The 22,134-nt window shown below is 35.7% G+C and overlaps 1 protein-coding gene across 4 annotated transcripts in view; it reads left to right on the top strand.

Annotated features, from left to right (window-relative positions):
- Positions 1–22,134, top strand: part of LOC150082454 (proteolipid protein 2-like) — a 219,331-nt gene that overhangs the window by 149,815 nt on the left and 47,382 nt on the right. For all 4 annotated transcript variants that reach the window (XR_016547223.1, XM_090378628.1, XM_090378627.1 and 1 more), the window contains exon 3: positions 13,882–14,055. Coding sequence is in view for 3 of the 4 variants with exons in the window: in XM_090378628.1 (XP_090234754.1) it covers positions 13,882–14,055 (174 nt within the window). In the remaining variant the exon portion in view is untranslated. The remainder of the gene's footprint in view (positions 1–13,881; positions 14,056–22,134) is intronic.

Genomic DNA, 22,134 nt, shown 5'->3' with positions numbered 1-22,134 from the left:
ATCAAGTAGACCAATTTGATTCCTCCTCTTCCATCTATCTTCCTGGTAATTTCTCTTCAACTTTCCTCTCAGTTATTACTAATTCCTTTAGTTCCCTGTTAGAACTTGATAAACTTCTGGCATCTACTTCCCTAAAAAATTCCTCTTGTGAATGCAGATGCAAAATGACAGTACCAGAATATCGGACTAATTTAGGACAACTGCAATGTGAGTGTAATTTATCTTCCTGGTAATTTCTCTTCAACTTTCCTCTCAGTTATTACTAATTCCTTTAGTTCCCTGTTAGAACTTGATAAACTTCTGGCATCTACTTCCCTAAAAAATTCCTCTTGTGAATGCAGATGCAAAATACTCATTTAGTTTGTCAGCAACCTGAGCAGGATCATCACCAGTCAAATCATCAAGTAGATCAAGTAGACCAATTTGATTCCTCCTCTTCCATCTATCTTCCTGGTAATTTCTCTTCAACTTTCCTCTCAGTTATTACTAATTCCTTTAGTTCGCTGTTAGAACTTGATAAACTTCTGGCATCTACTTCCCTAAAAAATTCCTCTTGTGAATGCAGATGCAAAATGACAGTACCAGAATATCGGACTAATTTAGGACAACTGCAATGTGAGTGTAATTTATCTTCCTGGTAATTTCTCTTCAACTTTCCTCTCAGTTATTACTAATTCCTTTAGTTCCCTGTTAGAACTTGATAAACTTCTGGCATCTACTTCCCTAAAAAATTCCTCTTGTGAATGCAGATGCAAAATACTCATTTACTCATTTAGCAAAATACTCATGATTATTTCATGGCTGCAGCTATAGACATTGCGTCAAGTGGTGATCCGAAGAGCATTGAGGAAGCTCTTTTTTGCGATGCAAAGCAATAGCAACAGGCAATGCAAAAGGAATATGACTCATCAAGAAGGGCACCTTGAAACTGGTGCCCTTCCAAAGGGTGAGAAACTGATATCCTGTAAGTGAGTTTTACGAAAAAAGAAAAATGATGCTAAAAATACAGATCAATACAAGGTAGGCTGGCCGTTCGTGGTTGTATGTAAGTTTATGGCATCAAATTTGAAGAAACTTTCACACCTGTAGTGCAAGGAACTACTCTTCGATTTTTAAAAAAAAAATGTTCTTGTTTATACTCCAGCATGACCAACAGGTCAGTGGAGTTTACAATAAATCAGTACAAATGTTAATCGTATTTAGCAGTCACAGGCTTGAATAATGGTCCACTCAAAGAGCATGTGCTACTGCACTCATGCTCCTGATCACTCGGCTACGTCGATGCCTATGCCTACCTTAATTTCCTTGGCTACCATTTTAGACTGGGACATTGATCAAATGGATGTTGTGGCAGCATTTTCGCAAACAGAATTGGACAAAGATATCAATATGGAGCAGCCAGACAGAAACGTGACAAAGGCACTCAACAGAAGGTTTGCAAACTACAAAAGGCAATATATGGTCTTAAGCAATCTGTGGACATTCAGAGATTGTTTAACAATCTCTGGATGTCTGTGGAACAAGAAGCTGGATAAGGAATTGTGTAACTTCAGTTTTACTCAGGCAAAATTTGATATTTGTGTTTATTACCTGATTTTCAAAGACAAGATCGTTATAGTTGAAATTTAAGTGGATAATTTCGTGGTATTTTCAAATCACAAGAAGAGCAAGAATTGGCTCAAAGCCAAGCTAATGAAGTAACACGATGTGAAGGACCTGGGCAAAGCGATTCACTGCCTTGGAATACGAATCACAAGGGATCGAGAAAAGGGACAGACTACTTTGGACCAAGAGAGCTACACAGAAGAAATCCAAAATCCTCAGATGTTTCGATATGAGTGATGTGAAACCAGTGGCCACACCGATGAAGTGTGGAAAGAAATTGAGCAAGGACATGGCTCCGATCAATGATGCCAAAAAAGAAGAGATGTGACATGTGCCTTATCAAGTTGCAGTCTGCTTTTTGCCGCAAAAACTACACATCCTGACATATCGTTTGCAGTGCGGGTATTGAGTAAATTCAACTCCAATCCTGGAAGAGAACATTGGTTTGCAGTCAAAAGGATCATGAGGTATATGAGAGGATCGACAAATATCTTCACAAAGACTGATCCAGCCAAAATCGTTGGCTACACAGATGCAGATTTCACCAACAACTGAGACGATAGAAAATCGGTGAGTGGATGCGTTTTCAAGTTGGCAAACGGAGTGATCAGCTGGTCAAGTAAAAAGCAGTGAAGTGTGGCTCATTCAATAACTGAGGTTAAGTATATGGCACTCGCCCATGCTACGCAGGAGGCATTATGGTATGTGTGCATGATGATTGAAGAGCTGATAGTTATGGTCATTGGAGGCACAATACCAATCCGCACTGATAACAAAGATGCATTGGACCTTATAAAGGATTCAACTCATCATGCATGCACCATACACATTGATGTGCAACATAATTTCATTTGTGATGCAGCAAGAAATGGCCAAGTTGAATTTTTGAATGAGACCAGGGAGCAGATGGTTGCAGATTCTCTAACAAAAGCTGTCAATTGCTGCAAACATGAGTGGTGCCCTGAAATCGGCTTTAGTCTCATGTAAACTTTTTTTTTTTTTGGGGACTGGGAGATGCACCACATCAAGGGGGGGGGGTGATAGACATAATTATCATTCATCAATGATTATTGATGGAGGAGTCATCTTACGAAGAATCTTAGAGGTTCGTTGCCAAGCAACGACGAGCCCACGAAGCAGTTTGAGTTTTTACTTGTTCATTATAAAAATGCTTTTTCTATGTGGTGATCTTTTGCAAATTCATTATCTTTTATCTGTGTAACTTGATTTAAAGTTCTTACTCAAATATAATTAAAACTAACAAGATCTAAATGGTATAGGTCTAAAGGTATAGACAAGGAATATGTCTAAATGGATGTCAGATAAATTGATGAAACTCATGGCAGAGAAGAAAATGAATGGGATGTATATAAATTATCGGGTGACACAGAACCTGTGGTAGTAGATATAAACCACTTTGTTATCAAGTCATAGAGGAGGTCAGGCAAACGAAGGTAGATTAGGAGAAATCTTTAGTAAACAATGCAAAACGAACAGCAAAGACTTCTTTATTTATGTAAACTCTAGATGGAAGAGGAGGAATCAAATTGGTCTACTTGATCTACTTGATGATTTGACTGGTGATGATCCTGCTCAGGTTGCTGACAAACTAAATGAGTATTTTGCATCTGCATTCACAAGAGGAATTTTTTAGGGAAGTAGATGCCAGAAGTTTATCAAGTTCTAACAGGGAACTAAAGGAATTAGTAATAACTGAGAGGAAAGTTGAAGAGAAATTGTTCAAGTTAAATATAAGAAAGACATCTGAGGAGGATAGGATCTATCCAGGTATATTAATTGAGGCAGTAAAGGAAGTAAGCAAACCCTTATCCATAATTATGAGAGCATCCTTGGATTCAATGATGCTCCCTATGAACTGGAGATGTGCAAATGTATCCCCAATTCACAAAGGGGGGATCGAAGGGTGACACAAGTAATTACAGACCCATTAGTTTAATGTTTGTTCCAGGGAAATTAATGGAGTCAGTGGTAAAAGAAGCAATGCAGGATCATCCCAAAAAGGCTACAATTATACTTCAAACACAGCATGAGTTTGTTAAGGAGAAATCTTGTTTGACCAGTCTGATTGTTAACTATGTGGTCATCACAAAGGAACTGGATGCAAAAATTAATTTTGATATATACTTGAATTTCAGGAAGCTTTTGATACTATTAAACGTAAAAGGCTGCCTTAGAAATTGAAGCATTGTGGCATTAAGGGCAAGTTGCTGCTATTGATAAAGGGATGGTTGAGTTGGAGAAAACAAAATGGTAATCAATGGACATTGCTCTTCATGGACTAATGTTATTAGTGGAACCTCCCAGGGTTTGTTGTTGGAGCCATTTTTATTTTCTATATTTATCAACGATACCGATGAAAGCATATCAAGCTCTATGTTCAAGTTTGCAGATGATACAAAGGTTGGAAGGGTGGTTAATGATAGTAATGCAACAGGATCTAGAAAAGTTAGGCAGATGGGCGGAGAAATGGTAATTGAAGGTCAACATTGATAAATGCAAAGTACTGCATATGGGTAGCAGTATTGCAGTAACCCCCAGAGGAACATACCAACTGTGTGGTACTACACTCAGGATAGTAGAAATTGAAAAAGACCTGGGGTTAATTGTGCAGTCAGATATGAAATTCACTGAGCAGTGCAGACACGATCCCAGGGCAGCTCATAGAGTTTTGTCAATGATATAGTGGAATTTTGCTAGCAGGGATAAGGAGGAGATTATCCCATGGTATTAGGCAATGGTCAGGCCAAATCTTGAGTACTGCATACAGGTTTGGAGGTCTCCTTTTAGGAAGGATATGGCTGCTGGAATGAGTACGAAGAAGGACAGAGATTGGTGAGGGTAACGAAGGGGTACTCTCACCAAGAAAAGCTTCATTTCTGCACTGCAAATTGCAGCATCTGGGAGTGAGATGATCTGTTTGAGGTTTTAAGGGTTTGAATGCTGATGAGATTCTTCTTCTTCTTCTTCTTGTTCAGACTACACACACGAGGGGATACATATTCAAATTGAGGAACGACGGTTGCAGAATAGATGTGTGGAAGAATGAACAATATTAGATGTCTCATTCTTCCTTTAGTTAATGGGTGGTTGATTGTTAGAACAAACTTCCATCTGTTGTTGTGGAAGTTGATAGTTTAAATAAATTCAAGGAAGAACTAAACAAACTATTGAAAGGAATGAATAGGTGAAATGGGTGGTGTCATGTTTTTTTTTTCTTTGGCTGATGATGTATAAGCTTGCCTTCTTGCATCATTTGCGACCCAATGCTAAAGCTATATATTTGTTCAATTCATTGAGTTAGTAATGCCAAAGTTTCATCGATTTTTTTTTTTTTTTTTTTTTGTGTTGTGTAAGTAATGCCAAAGTTTCATTAATGCCTAAACGAACTTAAATTTCACAGAGATTATTTTATGTTACCAAAGGTTTCCTGAAAATTTAAGTATAATTAATATACTTTTTTCATTAAATCTGTTGCCCAAAAAACACATTTGCAAAATTTTCAATAATTATTAAAAAATAAAGAAATAAAATTAAGAAACATTGCAGTATACTGCTAAAAGTCAGGTATCAGTACACTCGAAACATAATTCAAAAAACAAATGTGCTTTTTTTTTTTTTTAAATTAAAATATGGGTCCTGTTTTTCTTATATGTTTTCTTCATTTTAAGTGAGTTCTAATTTACATTTTGCTTTTCATTTTATCAATAAATTATAATTATAATTTATAATAATAAATTATAAAAAGCTTCTGCATATTATGATTATTTTAAGCACATGAGTAAACAAAATTTATAGTTATATGAGCCAGTGGAAAATCTGATCATATTGATGCTTTATTGCATTCTTACACTTCAACAATGTTATAAAATGTACATGTATTGTTGCTATATATTTAAAATCTCAATTGCCATGCTGAATTAACAAATTTGTATATCCATAACTGATGCCGCCAACTCTGACCAATTATAACTTTAAACATAAATAAAATTAAATTACAAATAAAATAAATAAATAAAACTGGTCATGGGATAAAAGCCGAAGGAGCTGTAATTACAGATAAGGTAGAGGGTTTCTGGAACCGGAAGTGGCTGGAGAACTTAAGGATTTGTTCCTTGGGTGATCATAGCCTGAATAGGGATAAGGGTTGTAGGATTAATGTAATGTTTCAGACCGTTATCCTGGATAGGGATGAGCATTTTAAGGTCGTACAGCCCCGAGCCACTTCCAGTGCTGACATACAGGAAACAGAGCATGCACAGGTACCATAGTATGCTCTGGGTCTGCTGGGAAGGCTTAGTACTTTATAATGAATTGCAGCACTACTTATGTTGAAAAAGGCAGCAGATACTGCTGAAAGCTTCAGTATTAGAGTAGTACGAGTTTAACGCTTTTAATGTATAATATTTTTATTATTTTAATATATTCATATGATTTATTGTATTTTAAATTATATTTTATTTTACAGTCAATTTTATGTATTTTATTTATTTATTTATTTTATTTCTAATTTAATTTTATCTATGTTTAAAGTTATAATTGGTCAGAGTTGGCGGCATCAATTATGGATAGATTTCCTGACCACAGAGGCCTTTTTAGTGAAAAATTGTATATCACTAAATTTAGCTATATATACATATATATATTTCATTCAGAAAAAACAGCATCACAACAGATTTTAGTGACATTGTACCCAAAATCAGAACAATCCTAGAAAAAATGGTGCATCCACTCATTCTAGCTGACACTAATACTAAGAATGGGAAAGATCAGAATTATTCCTTTTATGTGATATTCACAGATGTTTTGATTTCAAGTTTTACCAAGATTAAAATTGCTGATGGAATTTGATAAAATGGAGAATTGAATCCTAAGGATAGGTTAGTATTAGCTACACAGCTGCACTCATGGGGAGGAGCTAAGGGAGCTGAATGAATAACCCCCAAACAAAATTTCTGAATATGCCATTAATTAGCCGTAGGGTGCAAGGAGCTCAAGATTTTGCTGCATCAGCTAAAAGGAGGTGGGGACTACCCACGTATTCACTCTTCACATAAGTACCAATCCAGTTTGACCATTGAATTTACCCAAGCTATTAGCCTCAACCACTCATTAAAGTAACTTATTCCAGTAATTAACAGCTACCAGCTAAATGAAAACTTCCTACAATCTACTCTGTAACTTTTCCCCCCATAATTTCAATTCATGTTTCTTAGTTCTAGTATCATTTATAATTTTGAAAATTTTACCTGTATTCATTTTACTGTCATCTCCCAGAGCCACCTTTTAAGCATTAATCAGCCCTCCTTTAAGATACCTAAGTGCTCAACCTCTGTGGCTCACATATTCAATGTCTCTGATCATATGGGCTTCCTTTTGCTAACCTCACAGATTTGTTGTTGCCCGTCTTTGGACTGTTTCAAGAATATCAATGTATTTTTTTTTTTTTTTTTGTAGGTGTAGTCTCCACACCTGAACATAATATTCCAAGTGCAGTCTTACAATTGCCTCATAAGTGAGATTATGACTGCCTTATTTTTACAAGAAATTGTTCAATAAATTATCAATAGGACAATGTGGGCACTCCTTGTCACCTGTCTATCAACACTGCATGGAGAACTTCATGTCTGTCTGTATTGCAATCCCCCAAATTCCATTCTGCCACTACCATTTTTAATTCATCCCTCAAGTATATAAATAGTTTGAGGTTGTTAATTCTCAAGTTAATTTCCTCAACCCCTATTAAAGTTGTTCTAAAGGACACTGCTTAGTACTGGTCATTAACCACTTTCCTGACCTTGATACCAATTGCAAATTTTAATATCATTTAAGATCAGACTCAACAGTAGTTCAGCACTAATTCTGAATAATCCCCTTTTCTAATCATAACCCAATCTGAAGAGTATTTATTAATTACAAGCCTCTGCCTCCTGTCCTGCAGCTGACCTGCAGTCCACCTAAGGATCTCTTGTGCAGTAATCTCTTTTATTGGGATGTGTCAAATGCTTTGCTAAAATTCAAATAGAATTTTGTAGAACTGAGGGCAGAACTGAAGAAGAGCAGCATCTACCAGCCCATTTACTGTCTCACTGTAAGTTCATTCAGAAATTGCAATTTTCAGAAATTCCTAAATGAATTTGAAATGAGAGATCCCCACCTATATGTATTGCTCTGATTGAGCCTAAAGCAAAAGTGATGTCAATATAGACCAAGTTAATCTGACTTTTTTTGTTTGTTTTAATACTCTCTGAATATTATTTGTTTTCAGTAGACTGGGGTCCCCCAGAAAGATCACGTTTGTGCACATGCATGCATGTACACAAACGTGATCTTTGATTAGTTATAATTAGTTATAATGGGATTTGATTAGTTATAATGGGAAAAATAGCCTTTTGCACATATTTTTTAAGAGAAGAGGATTTGGCAATGAACCTCCAATGACTGACTTGTGATGGACGTGGCATTTTGGAATAGGCTGAATGATGCAGCTAATTCTTACAACTTATCTCCCGAAGACAATTGAGGAGGTAAATTGCAGGAATTAAAGCAACTCTTGAAGACATCAGCAAAGTGCATGACAGATTCAAGTACTACAGACTTTGGTAATGAAAATGGATATTCCATTCTGGCCAATGGAATTACAGGGGTGGGGGGGGGTAAAGAATTAATACTTTTGATTAGGCTGTTTGCCATAAGTGTAAAAGAAGAGATATTGAATGACAGCTGATGGTTATCCAGAAGATCAAAAAGGCATCGAGATCAAAAATTTTCCACATGCATCTATCAATTTATTTAGATCAAGATTCAATCCAACTTAACAAGAAGAAGCAGAACAGGCTCACCTTTTATTATGAAGGTGACTCCATAAAACATGATGCTTTTTCTTTACTGAATTTTTGCCTTAATTGTGCACAGACATTTTGATCAGCAGAGTCATGAGACTTTTTTCCATTTTCTACAGGCTTTTTGCTTAGATATGGAGGTTGCCCTGAGTTAGTTAGTCCACCAGAATTTGGCATGCCTAGAGGGTTTTATTAACTTGATGGCTGCATCTCTGGCTATTGGTTTCAGTCAGATGAATAAAAGCTCACATGCCAAGTCAATGGGACAATCAGAAAGGATATGCCAAGGATAGAATGCAAACATCTAATAGAGTCGAGGAATTTAGATGAGACCGCTGTTTTTTATATTCAGAGTGTGACTGTTTGGTAGTACAGTAGCATGGGGAAAGCAGATAGTTTTCTTTATAGGGATATGATCAGAAGAAATTTCAAAATCATGATCTAAATCAAAGGTAAAAATATGCAATGAAATTCAGTGGTAAAAATTATGCACAGAAACCAACATCCTCATGGGAGGGGAGATTAAAATAACTTGTGAGTGAGGAAGGGGGGAAGAGAGTGAGATAAAATTAGTGATGAGATTTTGCTGTAAGTCATATTGAGATGAGGGTAGGTAAAATTCACCATAAAAATGATGCATTGTGATGGGTTAAAGACCCCAATTATCCAAGCAGTAAGCCTGGATAATTAAACCTGGAGAAAGAGCAGCAGGTAGAAATTAGGTGGTGATTAAATTTACAAATTTATTTTTAACTGGAGGCAGTACTGAGGGGTTTAAAATATTCAGAGCTGCACTGTTTGCTGTTTAAGATTCTGAAGTTATCCTTAAGAAGGATAAACACGATTCCACCTCTCTTACATTTTCTAGTTTCAAAGAAGCAGTTACAATTGAAGTAAGATGCTAAAGGGTAATGAGCAGTCACAAATGATTGCTCATTACTCTTTAGCTATACCTCAATAAAAAAAAAAGTATTATGACCCCAGGGCTCATATCTGGTGAGTATGGGCTTGGCAACCCAGAGTCCTGAGCTGGATATCATCATTCTTCTCTTTCTTAGTGATTCCTTTCTACTTCTGACATTCTCTCTCTCTCTCTCTCAGGGTAACTTGGGCAATTTTTTTTTTGGCTGGTGCAGCATAAGCCTCGGGCTTCCTTGCACCATATGGCTAATAGTAATAATAATAATAAATAATAATAATGACATCAAAAAAGTTATCAAGGATAGAATTTTAAGATCTAATAATTTATTATTGACTCTGCTGACATTCTAAAAAAATTTAGAAGAAAAGTTGAGACTCACGAACAAAATACTTACATAAATTGACTGAATGCTATCTAGCATGAGATTGTGGACTTTTAAAGATTGTAGGAGTACAGAGAGAGAGAGAGAGAGAGAGAGAGAGAGAGAGAGGATCCATAATGGAAATATTTCCATAAATTTCTAAGTGATTAACAGTTGCCATTGAATTTAAAGTTTAACTTCATGACATTAACATAGTTTTTCTTTAAGACATGAGAATATCAGTTATAAATTTTAGAGTTACAATAAGATTTTAACATTAAAAGGACTTCAAAATGACTTGTCATTTTCCCAAAGCCAATAATTCCATGTTTTAACACTGCTTGCTACTTCTATGGCATCTTAGAATATTAAGCTTTTCAAGTTAATCTAGAAGAGCAGCATATAAGTTGTTTGGAGTGAGCCCAGCGTGAAGTAACTCACTCTTACACGTTGAGAACATAGTGATTTTGCAGTGAGGGATTAAACCAGCTGTCATGAGAGGCTCAAAAGACAAAACAGAAAGTAGTTATGCTATACAAAGCAAAAGTGTAACAAAAAAAGAAAAATATAGGCATACAGAAAGAAACAATAAAATTAATCATTGGGAGAAGAAAGTGGTTAGCTATAAGAATTTAAAATGACACAATTTACAACTCTGTGCCAGAAGTTCCACTAGGTTAGCAAAGAAGCACATACACTGTTTATATTAGAACTAATCAGTTGAAATGACAAATTATCAAGATATACAGTATTTATCATTCTGTCCAGTTTCTGCTAACAAAAACTATGTAATATGGCACCACACAATGCTGAACGATTGCCAGTTCACTTGATTATAAAAGCAAGAACAGTGAAGTTATGGATGCTCCAATATAATCATGTTCAAAACAATGTTTTCAAATCATAGGAAGAATTCTAAAACCTCTTAACCTGTGTTTTAAAAACATAGGAATGAAACTACTTAGCCTGTGATTCAAAAACTAGGGGGGGCAAGAGCACTCATTACATCACTTAGCTCATTTTGTTTTGAAAATATCACCACAGTAAGATGATATTTTGAAATCCATTAGCCCATATTTAAAATTATTGGGGTGAAATTACTAATTTTCCAAGCCTGTTAGCCATGTTTAAAGAACCTAGGAATAAAGTTATTTATACCTCCCAACATTTTTTCTTCCACTGAACTCTGATATTGATCTTTATACTAACAGTGCACAAAGAGTAATATAAAGTTGGCTGTAAAGTAAAAAAAAGTAAAGTGCAGCCATTATCAACCCACTGCAGGATGGAAGCCTCCTCAACAATTCATGCTGAGGGAAATGGACCCTAATCTGCCACGCTGGTCCAGTGCGGGTTGGCAGATCGACCGTATTCAGCAGTCAGGGGCTTGAACCCCGGTCTACTCAAAGAGCGTGTGCTACTGCACTCCCGCTCTTGCCCACTCGGCTACGGAGGCTGTATGGTTCCTAAATTGTCAACAAGGTACTCATAATGTCCTCAGAAACTGAAGTAGTCTGACATTACTTGAGGAAATGACAATCAACTTATATACTGATAATATATGTTGCAACATTATTTTTTCAAGTTAACATTATTGAACTATACAGGGTGTTTCAAAAATGATGGTCAATAATTTTAAGGTGAAAAGCACAAACTAAAATAAGCAAAAAAGTCCCAGTGAACAGCAGGCCACAAATGAACCATTTTCGAGATAATGCATATTTCTGTTAAGATTCGCCACTGACTATAGGATCACCAGTTTAGCAAAAAGCTGTCAATCCATTGCTAAGGGTGGTTTTATTAAACATAAGATAATACATTTTTAATTTTTGGTTTCAACACCACAGGATTTTACAGATGTTACATGTTACAGGATTTTACAAAAGGTGTTCAAAATGCTGTCCTTGCATCCGTACGCAGCTTTATAGTCTTCTCTGCATTGAGTTGCGAATCTTCTCAGGCATTCCTGGGTCATTTCTGATTTGCTGAAAAGCTCCTTCAACCCAACGCTGCAATTCCTCAACTGTGTTAATGTCAGAAGTGTACACCAAGCTTTTTACATGACCCCCAGATATAAAAAATCCATAGGATTTAAGTCTGGTGATCTGGGAGGCCATATTACAGGCCCACCTCTACCTATCCACCATTGACCATACCTTCTAGTTAGATACTGAGTCCAAACTCGAGAAAAATGTGCCGGTGCACCATCATGCATAAACCACATATTCTGGCATTGCTGAAGTGGAACATTATCATCATCAAGGAGGTCTGGAAGAACATTCTGCAGTAATTGAAGGTACAGCTCTCTGGTTAGCCTGTTTGGCAGAAAGTGTGGTCCAATTAGATGGTCTCCTAGTAGTCCTGCCCAGACATTCAATGAGAAACGTTGCTGATGTTGTGACTCGTGAATTGCGTTAGGATTTTCGTCGGACGAAACATGACAGTTATGAAAATTAAAAACACCATCATGAGTGAACCCAGCTTCGTCAGTGAACAAAATTTTGTTTAAAAATTGGGGGTTGAGGACACACTTTTGTTGCATCCACTAGCAGAAGTTCACTCTGGGAGGGCAGTCTATATTGCTGAGACCTTGTACATGCTGGATATGGTAGGAGTACAGTAATTGGCAATGTAAAATTCACACACACTGCTATGACTCAGTACACATTCTTGCAGAGCAACCCTCCTTGTCAAAATTCCTGAATTTTGTTTTATTCTAACACCCTTTCCTCAACATCAGGTGTTATGTTGAGGAAAGCCCCACGTTCTCTAAGGCATTGATGTGCACCTGTTGGGCTGCCTTTGGCAGGAAAATGCTTCTTGGTACAAACATGCAGCGTTGAGTGCACTGCCATTGGCTTTACCAATGCCATTGGCTTTACCAACATGAAGTGCATGTTGACTATCCAACATGGAAACTTTGTTTCCATGTTGACTATCCTTTGACAAGTACTAGTATGCCTGCTACACCAGCACACGCTTCTTGATTAGACCGGAGTTCAAGCCCGTCACCACCAAATACGGAGGATGCGGAAAGGTCAGGGAATGACCACTGCATATCCCTGGAGCAATATGGCCTTAGTTGCTAATGTTCCTAAAAACCAAATAACAAACAATAACAAGCCTGCTACACCTCAGAGCATTGAGAAAGGGGAAAGGGAGAGAATGAGCATAACCTAACCTAAACAAACAAGTCAGTGGTGGATCCCAACTAGAAATGTGCAATATCTCGAAAACAATTCACTTAAGGACCCATGTTTACTAGGCTTTTTTTGCTTATTGTAGTCTGTACAGTTCACCTTTAAATTATTGACCATCACTTTTGAAACATGCTGTATATGTATTTTTGGATTATGTAATGCATACTCATAGAGCTTTGGGTTCAAATACCAGTTATATATTAAAAGTAAAAAATTAGCATTCAGTCTCAAATTATGAACACAAAAAATTTATATTTGGCCATACTAAATATGAGATTAATCAAAATTAGTAAAACTGTTATTTTGACAACAGAAATGGGTATACATCAGTTATTCATTTCATTTGGCTGTCTATCTGGTGAGTAGAAGAGAGATGCCCATGTGAATCGATGGATTTTCTCTTTTTCCTCATTCTCTTTCTATTTTTCTTTTCCTATTGCTTTCTTTTTGTTAATTTTAAGTAGGTTAGATTTAAGTGTCTAGATTACTATATATTTAACATTATAAGATTAAGATTATAGAAGACTAAGTCATTTAAATATAGGCATATATGTTGCCACTAACAGGTCTAAAATTTGTTAGCACCATTAGGCTAAAAATGCCTGAAATTCACCATATTATACCTCCATCTGCTCCACTAAATTGGATCCATAATAAAACAAAGTTCAAATCATGTACCTATAATGTCTAATTGATAATTGTAACAATAACATTAATGCCACATATCAATAGCACATTCCTAACAATCCATAATAATGGGATTATTTCATTGTAATAATAGAAAATATATAAGTATATATATATAATAAATTATAATATATGATGTTTATATATATATAATAATACATCATATATTAACATTGAAATTTAATATATTTTTTATATCATTTTTATATTTTATATTGCTACATGTAATTTAATTTTTTTTTATAGTTGAATAATATAGCTGGAATGATCTGCATCATGGCTTCCAGTTGTACCTACTGCTCTAATAATAACTGGTACAATTTTGTGGGCTCTACGGGGCTCACTGTCACTTTATTGCTTCTTATCTTTTACTTCTTCCATATCATTGAGAAGCTACGTTTTTTCCCATGGCTTGGAATAGTAGGTATCTGTTCTGTTTAATTGTTATTTAATTATACTAATACAATGTTATACCAAAACTTTATAATAATGATTGATTTTTTATCTTTTTCATTTATCACAACAGATCTGATGGTATCATGAGATCTGTTGGGATAAATGATATGTTTTTGCAGCATTATCTAAATATCTGTTTTTCTGATTTATGGAACAAGAAATCTAACTGATATACCTTGTGATATTACATGAAAAGATAGCCCAAATGAAAACAGATTCATTTGTTTGCCAAACAGAAATACAATGTTTCTCAAAACAATGATGGCTGTTTAGGCACCACTTCTCCCAATGTATACAAATTATATCATTGTTGTAAAAAGTCTTTCAATTGCTTTTGGCATCATAATTGGATACCCTTTTTCATTACAGTGTGTATCGACTCAAGTGAAACATAAATATAGGGATATCAGTGCATCAAAAAAAAAAAAAAAAAGGAACCACAGGTTTTATTGTATAATCATCTACAGATGTACTCCTGAAAATAGTTGGTCATCTGGAATTAACTTTCCTATCAGCTCACGTCTTAGTGTCCTGCATATAGTACAAGGTCTGACATAGCCGAATAGTCAGGGGCAAAAGTGCAGTAGCATACTCTCTTTGAGTGGACCAGATTTCAAGCCTGTGACTGCTAAATACAACTAATGTTTGTATTGATAATTTATTGTAAACTCCACTGACCTGGTGGTCATGTCAGAGTATAAACAAGAACAAAAATGTGGAGGAGATAAGGTAACAAAGTCCAAGCTGTGTGGAAGATGCAGACACTTTCCAGTGAAGTCACTGGGCAGGGGGGGGGGGGTTAGTATTAGTATTAAAATGGCCAAATGATGTAAGAAAATGGAATTTTTCTGTATATGCAAAAAAAAAAAAAAAAAAAAAACCTTTTAAAATCCCATCCAGTTCTTTCCCTCATGAAAACTTTGGTTTTACCCTCATGCATGTACCCTTGCACAGAATATATGCACTTTATTCTAGGTACTGATTTCTTATGACCTTAGCTACCTTAACACTTAGGAAGAGGTGGATTTAATACTGTCAGAGATATAAGAATACTTTTCCAGAGCCCAGTGGTTGATTGCTTAGAATTTGAACCAGAGCTGCTAAAGCGACAAGGGGCTTCAGTATATCATGTCTGTATACTGTAATGTATTAGATAGTATGAACCAGAGTTGTAATGTTCAATATGTTCTACATTAATATCAATATTTGTAAAATAATAAGAGAAGTTTACCTCAATATAGTACGTAGAACACTTCCGTAAGCTATATGCACTTTCTAGTGGCATATCATGTGCTTGGGACCCTGATGTAATGTTTCTCGGTTGACCATCAAGGTCATTTTTCTCTTTTAGTACCCCCCCTTCCAGAGTTATAGGCTCTAATGCAGCTACACCACTTGCACCATAGGCTGATATACCACTGCCTCTTTTGCTGTGAAGGCAACATTGCATTGCCAAGAGGGCAGTGACATAACAGCTTGTCCTAGGTAAAAAAAAATTCCAGCACTTCAGCTTCAGATTGGAATGATTTGCAATAACCTTTGGGATTCTGCACGCACACACACACACACACACACACACACACACACACACACACACACACACACACACACACACACACACACACACACACACACACACACACACACACACTTCTGAATTTTAATTTCTAATTTTTTTATTGTTATTCCACTCTTAAAGGAAACAAGGAAAGTATATGCTCCCTCTTACAATTAGCTCAATTTTTCATACTCGGGCACCAGTGTATGGCCTTGTGTTTGAGACTACTTACCTAATCCCCCCTCATTTGCATATTTTTTATCAAAAAATAATGTGATTGAAAAACATTGTTTCCAGTGTGTTTTCTTGTAAAAGGTATATTTAAAAAATGATACCATGCCCAAATGCTTTTGTATACAAGATGAACAATTAAATTTTGGCATTCCTGCCCTTACTTATGCATGGCAGCATATATATGCATAAATGCATCTGTTGTCTTTATAGCGACCGTTCACTAACAATTCGACTCCTAGCAGGTGGATTTTGATGAAATTTTATATTTGGCCCTTTTAAAAAAATTTGTCAAGCAGTAAAATTTCATTAAAATAGAAATTTTAATGAAATTTTTTATTCATTAAGATTTTTATCGAATATTTTTTATTTCTTTGTCTATCCATCCACACATAATAACTGGGCACTTAGTGAATAGATTTTCATGAAATTTATATTTGGGCCTTTTAGAAAGATTTGTTGAGTCATCCCAAATTTTATTAAAATCAGACCAATACAAATGCAGTAATTATTCATTTCTTTCATATATATCACATAGGCTATCTGTGTACTGTATATTGCAGCTGAAGCACTGGATACGTTTGTTGGCATGCACTGGTTGGAGGAATGAATGAATAATGTGGCAGAGCATAGAAATGTTTTATTATTATTATTAGCCATATGGTGCAAGGAAGCCTGAGGCTTATGCTGCACCAGCCAAAAAAATTTTGAGTTACCCTGAGAGAGAGTCAAAAGTAGAAGGGAACCACCAAGAAAGAGAAGAATGATGATATCCAGCTCAGGACCCTGGGTGTGCCAAGCCCATACTCACCAGATGTGAGCCCTGGGGGTCATAATACTTTTTTCTTGGTTTATGCAGGGCTGCTGTGACCCTATGTGCTGCCAGTAAGCAAAATGAAATTTGCCGCCCCAAAATATTTTGATTAAAAAATAAAATGAGGCATAAATAATTATTATTCATATATTTAAAAAGAAAATAATTACAACATATCTCACATATAATATAATGGAACAACAAAAAAAATAACAAAATCATTCTGAAATTCTGGAAACAAACTTTAAATTCTAAATCACAGTAATCATACCCACAATAATAAAATAAAAGGAAAATTATAAAGTTAAAAAAATTATGCAAATTAATGTTTCCGTGCTTTAAGATGTGTAAATTTATTAATTATTTCATTTATGTTTATTTGTTCCAAAAGATCATTTTCCAATGAAATTATTGCCAAATTAGAGTGTCATTGTTGAGACATTGTTCACCTGAGGCAAGAAAACTGGTAGTTAGAAAAATTCTTAATACAACCGCTACATTTGCAAAAGTATCTGTAAAATCGATTTTAAAAATATATTGTAAAAATTCAAATGGAATAACATTGTCTTTAATATATTTTGACTTACTCTCTAATTTCTTCAGATAATACTAAACCATCAATATCGGATTCATTACGATCAATGTCACTTAACTTAATATGTAAATGATTTAATAAATCATCACCTGACCATTTTTTTTAATTCAGAAATATTATAAAACATTTTAAATATTTCTACATGTTCTTTCATATTTGTAAACCTTTCAGTTCATGAGAAAATTGTTGTGTCCATAATTTGAAAGGAAAAAATAATTTTGAAATTTTGTTGTGGATCCTGAATGTTGATGTTTGCAGATGATACAAACGTTGGCAAGGTTAAATAGCAATGACAGTATGCTACTGAAACAGGATCTAGAAAAGTTGGGCAGATGGCTGAGAAGTGGCAACTGAAGTTTAACATCGACAAATGCAAAGTACTGCATACGAGTAGAAGTAACCCCAGAGAAACATACCAACTGTGTGGTATGGTGTTCTGCCACTCAGGATGGCAGAGAATGAAAAAACGCTGAGGTAAATGCCAATGTTTTAGCATGATTGGTATCCCCAAGGAAAATCAGTGTCTGTAGACTGCTATTATAAATCAGTTACCCAGTTATTCTAGTCTTGGAGCAGTCTTGCAACAATACTTCTTATTGTTGCATTGCTGTCCTCAAATTCATGATCAACCGAAGGATGGGTTCCTACTTTGGACAGACAATTTTAATTGTCCAATGGAGGAACTTAGTGATTTCGAAAGAAGGAACAACCACATTCCCTTGCCTAAAACAAACAAATATATCTGTCCATCAGATTGATTTTTGATGTTATACTTATTGGCCCAATTTCACTGAAATTAGGCCAATAAGTATTTCATTTTGAAATGAAAAAAAAAAAAAATTTCTCCCTTAGGAGAAGCATCAAAGCACATTTGTGTGCTTAGATGCTGAAATATTCAACATTATCAACAGGAATTATCATTTGGAATCAATAGATGAACATCCTTGTTCTTGTCCTTTACCATTAATTCTTACCTTTCTATACTTAAACTATTTTTTTCTATTCAAATGTCCTTATGTCCTTCATTAAACTCATTCTAATCAAAGAAAAATATTTTGTTTCAAATTTGAAGATCAATTGTTGCTACTACTACTACTACCTTTTTTTTTTTTTTTTTTAAGAAAACTTTTATTAAAAGAAGGCAGTGAAATCAGCATTAGTAGAACCATTTTATGCAAGAAAACAAACTTATACAGCATCACCAAACCTGAGGGGTCATAATTTCAAATTGAAGAAGAACAGTTGTAGAACAGATCTTCACAAATTTTCCTTTGTCCAGTTCCTTGAATTTATTTAAGCTATCAACTTCCACAATGACAGATGGAAGTTTGTTAAAGCAACCAACCACCCACTGGCTAAAGGCAAATTTCTGAACACCTATTCTACAACTGTCCTTCCACAATATGAATTTATGCCCCCCTCAGGTTTGTAATCTGAGCAAGGGGAAGGATCTCATCAGCATTGAGTCTGCTCAACCTATTCAAGGCCTTATACACCTCAATCAGATCACTTTGCAGGTGCCTATTTAATTAATACCTTTAGTAAATAGCTCCTCTTTTTTTTAAATAAAAGTATGGCTTTCTCTCATATGCAAATGATGCCCTCTTCACTTAGCATTGGCATTAGTAGAGGCATATGATGCAAGAAGAAAAACACTCCCATTTCACACCTCCGTTCATTTGAAATACCTGTCCAGCTGAGCCTTAAATTTATTTAGGCTATCAACTTCCACAACAAGGGATGGAAGTCTGTTCCACCAACCAACTACCCGCTGGCTAAAGGCAAATTTCCGTACATCTATCCTATATCTGTCTTTCCTCAATTTGAATTTATGCCCTCTGAGGTGATTATTCTGAGCAAGTGGAAGAATCCCATCAGCATTGAGCATGCTCAAACCATTCAAGGCTTTATACACCTCTATCAGATCACCTCGCTGGTGCCTAGTCTCCAGACACTGTAATTTGCAAAACTTAAGCCTTTCTTTGTAAGAGCAACCATTTGTTCCATTCACTAATCTTATTGCCTTTCTCTGTACTCGTTCCAACAGCTCTATCTTAAAATGAGGCCTCCAGACCTGTATACAGTATTCAAGGTGTTGCTTGACCATTGCCTTATACAAGGGGATAATCACCTCCTTATCCCTGCTAGAAAAATTCCTGTATATCATTGACAAGACACCATGAGCTACTCTTGCAGCCCTTCTTCACTGCTCAGAAAACTTCATATCTGCCTGCACAATTACTCCCAGGTCCTTTTCATTCTCTACCACTGTCAGTGTTAGAGTCACTTAGACTCGAACAAACTGGAAATTCCCATCAGTATTGGCTGATGAGGCAATAAAAGTTTCTTTTACTGTTCCAAACTTTAATATCCTAACCCCAGGGGCTCACATATGGTGGGTATGGGCTTGGCACACCCAGGGTCCTGAGCTGGATATCTTCTCTTCCTTGGTGATTTCCTTTTACTTATGACTCTCTCTCTCTCTCTCTCTCTCTCTCTCTCTCTCTCTCTCTCTCTCTCTCTCTCTTAAGGTAACTCGGGAATTGTTTTTTGGCTGGTGCAGCATAAGCCTCAGGCTTCCTTGCACCATATAGCTAATAATAATAATAATAATAATTTATTTTACTCTCCTTAACCTGACACTCTATAACTGAGACCCCAGTACATCAAATTTGACTAATGCCAAGATCTCTGTTCTGCTAGTTCTTATCCAAGACCATCCTCAAAGTGCATTATTTCTGAAATTTAAATTTCTTGGAATCTTTTTTAGACTTGAAACTCACTTTCAAAAGTCACATAGAATATCTTAGCAAAAAATAAAATAAAATAAAGAAAGAAATTCTGGCTTTTGAAGTTAAATTTAGTAAAAATTAAAAGTGTGAAGATCATTTTAAAATACATAAATATTTATATTTTCTGGAATCCACATATTCGTTCAGAATCCCAGATTCTTAAATGCACCTGGAAAAACATATCCAGTTATCCTATATAGACCATTCTTGAGGAAAATTTTATTTCTCTCCTTTTTGTAATGTCTATTTATGATACTGAGACAGTGTCATCAACAAAAAAACTTCAAGCTTAGGAAGATAACATAGACTTCAGTGGCAGCCAAAAGCAGGAGTACATTCAATTCTTGCACTACCCTGAACCATTCAATTTGATCACAATAAACTGGAAAGTAGTGAGGAGAGGAGGTAGTACACAGCCTGCTGGCAGAGTTGACTTGGCATTCAGAAGTTGCCCTACATTAGGCACACACAAATTCACAATGCGCAGCCTGCTTGGGGAATCTTATAATACTAACACATTGAGAACTGGAACTGGTTGTATGACTACAGGACGATTCCCAATTTATACATCTCATAATTATTCAATTTCTGGATTGTGCAAATTTTGAATTGCCCTATAGCATGAATCAAATATCCAATTGGAATATTCTTGGGATGAGCACTTCCTAAACTACATGATATATGTGTGTGTTAGCATTACAGAAAATATAAAAATACAGACTCTCTACATGTTTATTCAAGTATAGTTAATAAATTTGATAAAATTGAGATAAATTTAAATCATTAGTTAAATCAATGAATGCCAACATAATAAGAAGCAGGCAAGGAAGAATATCTGAAGCAAGTCATTCTGATATACTGAATACAGAATTTTAATATGGTAAGTACAATGTGTACAGGAAAGAAATACAACAAGAGAGGGAGAGAGACAACGAGAGAGAGAGGGGGTTTAGTTTTGCAGATTGCTAAGCCTCACAATTAGATATCTTGCACAGGTGGACCATTGCAGGGTGCAGTGTTATATTTCGGGATTTATTAGCTCACTGCTACTTATATTGAAATGCTAGAAACTTCCACGGTAGAAAAACATTCTCATATTTTCTTATATAAGAAAAAATTAGAATATTTTTATATATTCTCTGTATAAGATATTATATTATGTATACTAAGGAAAGCAACAGATATAATGTTAATGGAAAATATCCCTTAACTTTTGTACCTCTAACACCTTCATCCTCAGTCTAGGTGCATGATTTTTGCTCCCAGAAATTAGCATTGTTCATCCTATAAAATAGGTGATCCACCCATAATTAATTACAGTATACAGACATGATAATTAGCATTAGCATTAGTAGAGGCATTTGATGCAAGAAAGCAAGCTTATGCAGCATCAGCCAAAAAAAAATAAAGTAAAATAAATAAATAAAAAATAACCACTTCCACTTCACCCCTCTGTTCGTTCGAAATACCTGTCCAGCTGAGCCTTAAACTTATTTAGGCTATCAACTTCCAAGACAAGGGATGGAAGTCTGTTCCACCTACCAACCACCCGCTGGCTAAAGGCAAATTTCCGCACATCTATCCTACATCTGTCTTTCCTCAATTTGAATTTATGCCCTCTCAGGTGATTATTCTGAGCAAGAGGAAGAATCCCATCAGCATTGAGCATGCTCAAACCATTCAAGGCTTTGTACACCTCTATCAGATCACCTCGCTGGTGCCTAGTCTCCAGACACTGTAATTCGCAAAACTTAAGCCTTTCTTCGTAAGAGCACCCCTTTGTTCCATTCACTAATCTTGTTGCCCTTCTCTGTACTCATTCCAGCAGCTCTACATCCTTCTTGAAATGAGGCCTCCAGGCCTGTATACAGTACTCTAGGTGTGGCCTGACCATTGCCTTATACAAGGGAATAATCACCTCCTTATCCCTGCTAGAAAAATTCCTATATATCATTGACAATACACCATGAGCTACTCTTGCAGCCCGTCTGCACAGCTCAGAGAACTTCATATCTGCCTGCACAACCACCCCCAGGTCCCTTTCATTCTCTAC

The sequence above is a fragment of the Mastigoproctus giganteus genome, chromosome 7, assembly GCF_048544385.1.
Source record: "Mastigoproctus giganteus isolate SK-2022 chromosome 7, ASM4854438v1, whole genome shotgun sequence".
Taxonomy (NCBI): Eukaryota; Metazoa; Arthropoda; class Arachnida; order Uropygi; family Thelyphonidae; genus Mastigoproctus; species Mastigoproctus giganteus.
The sequence above is the reverse complement of the archived record's forward strand: the minus strand, read 5'-3'. Positions and strand labels throughout refer to the sequence as shown.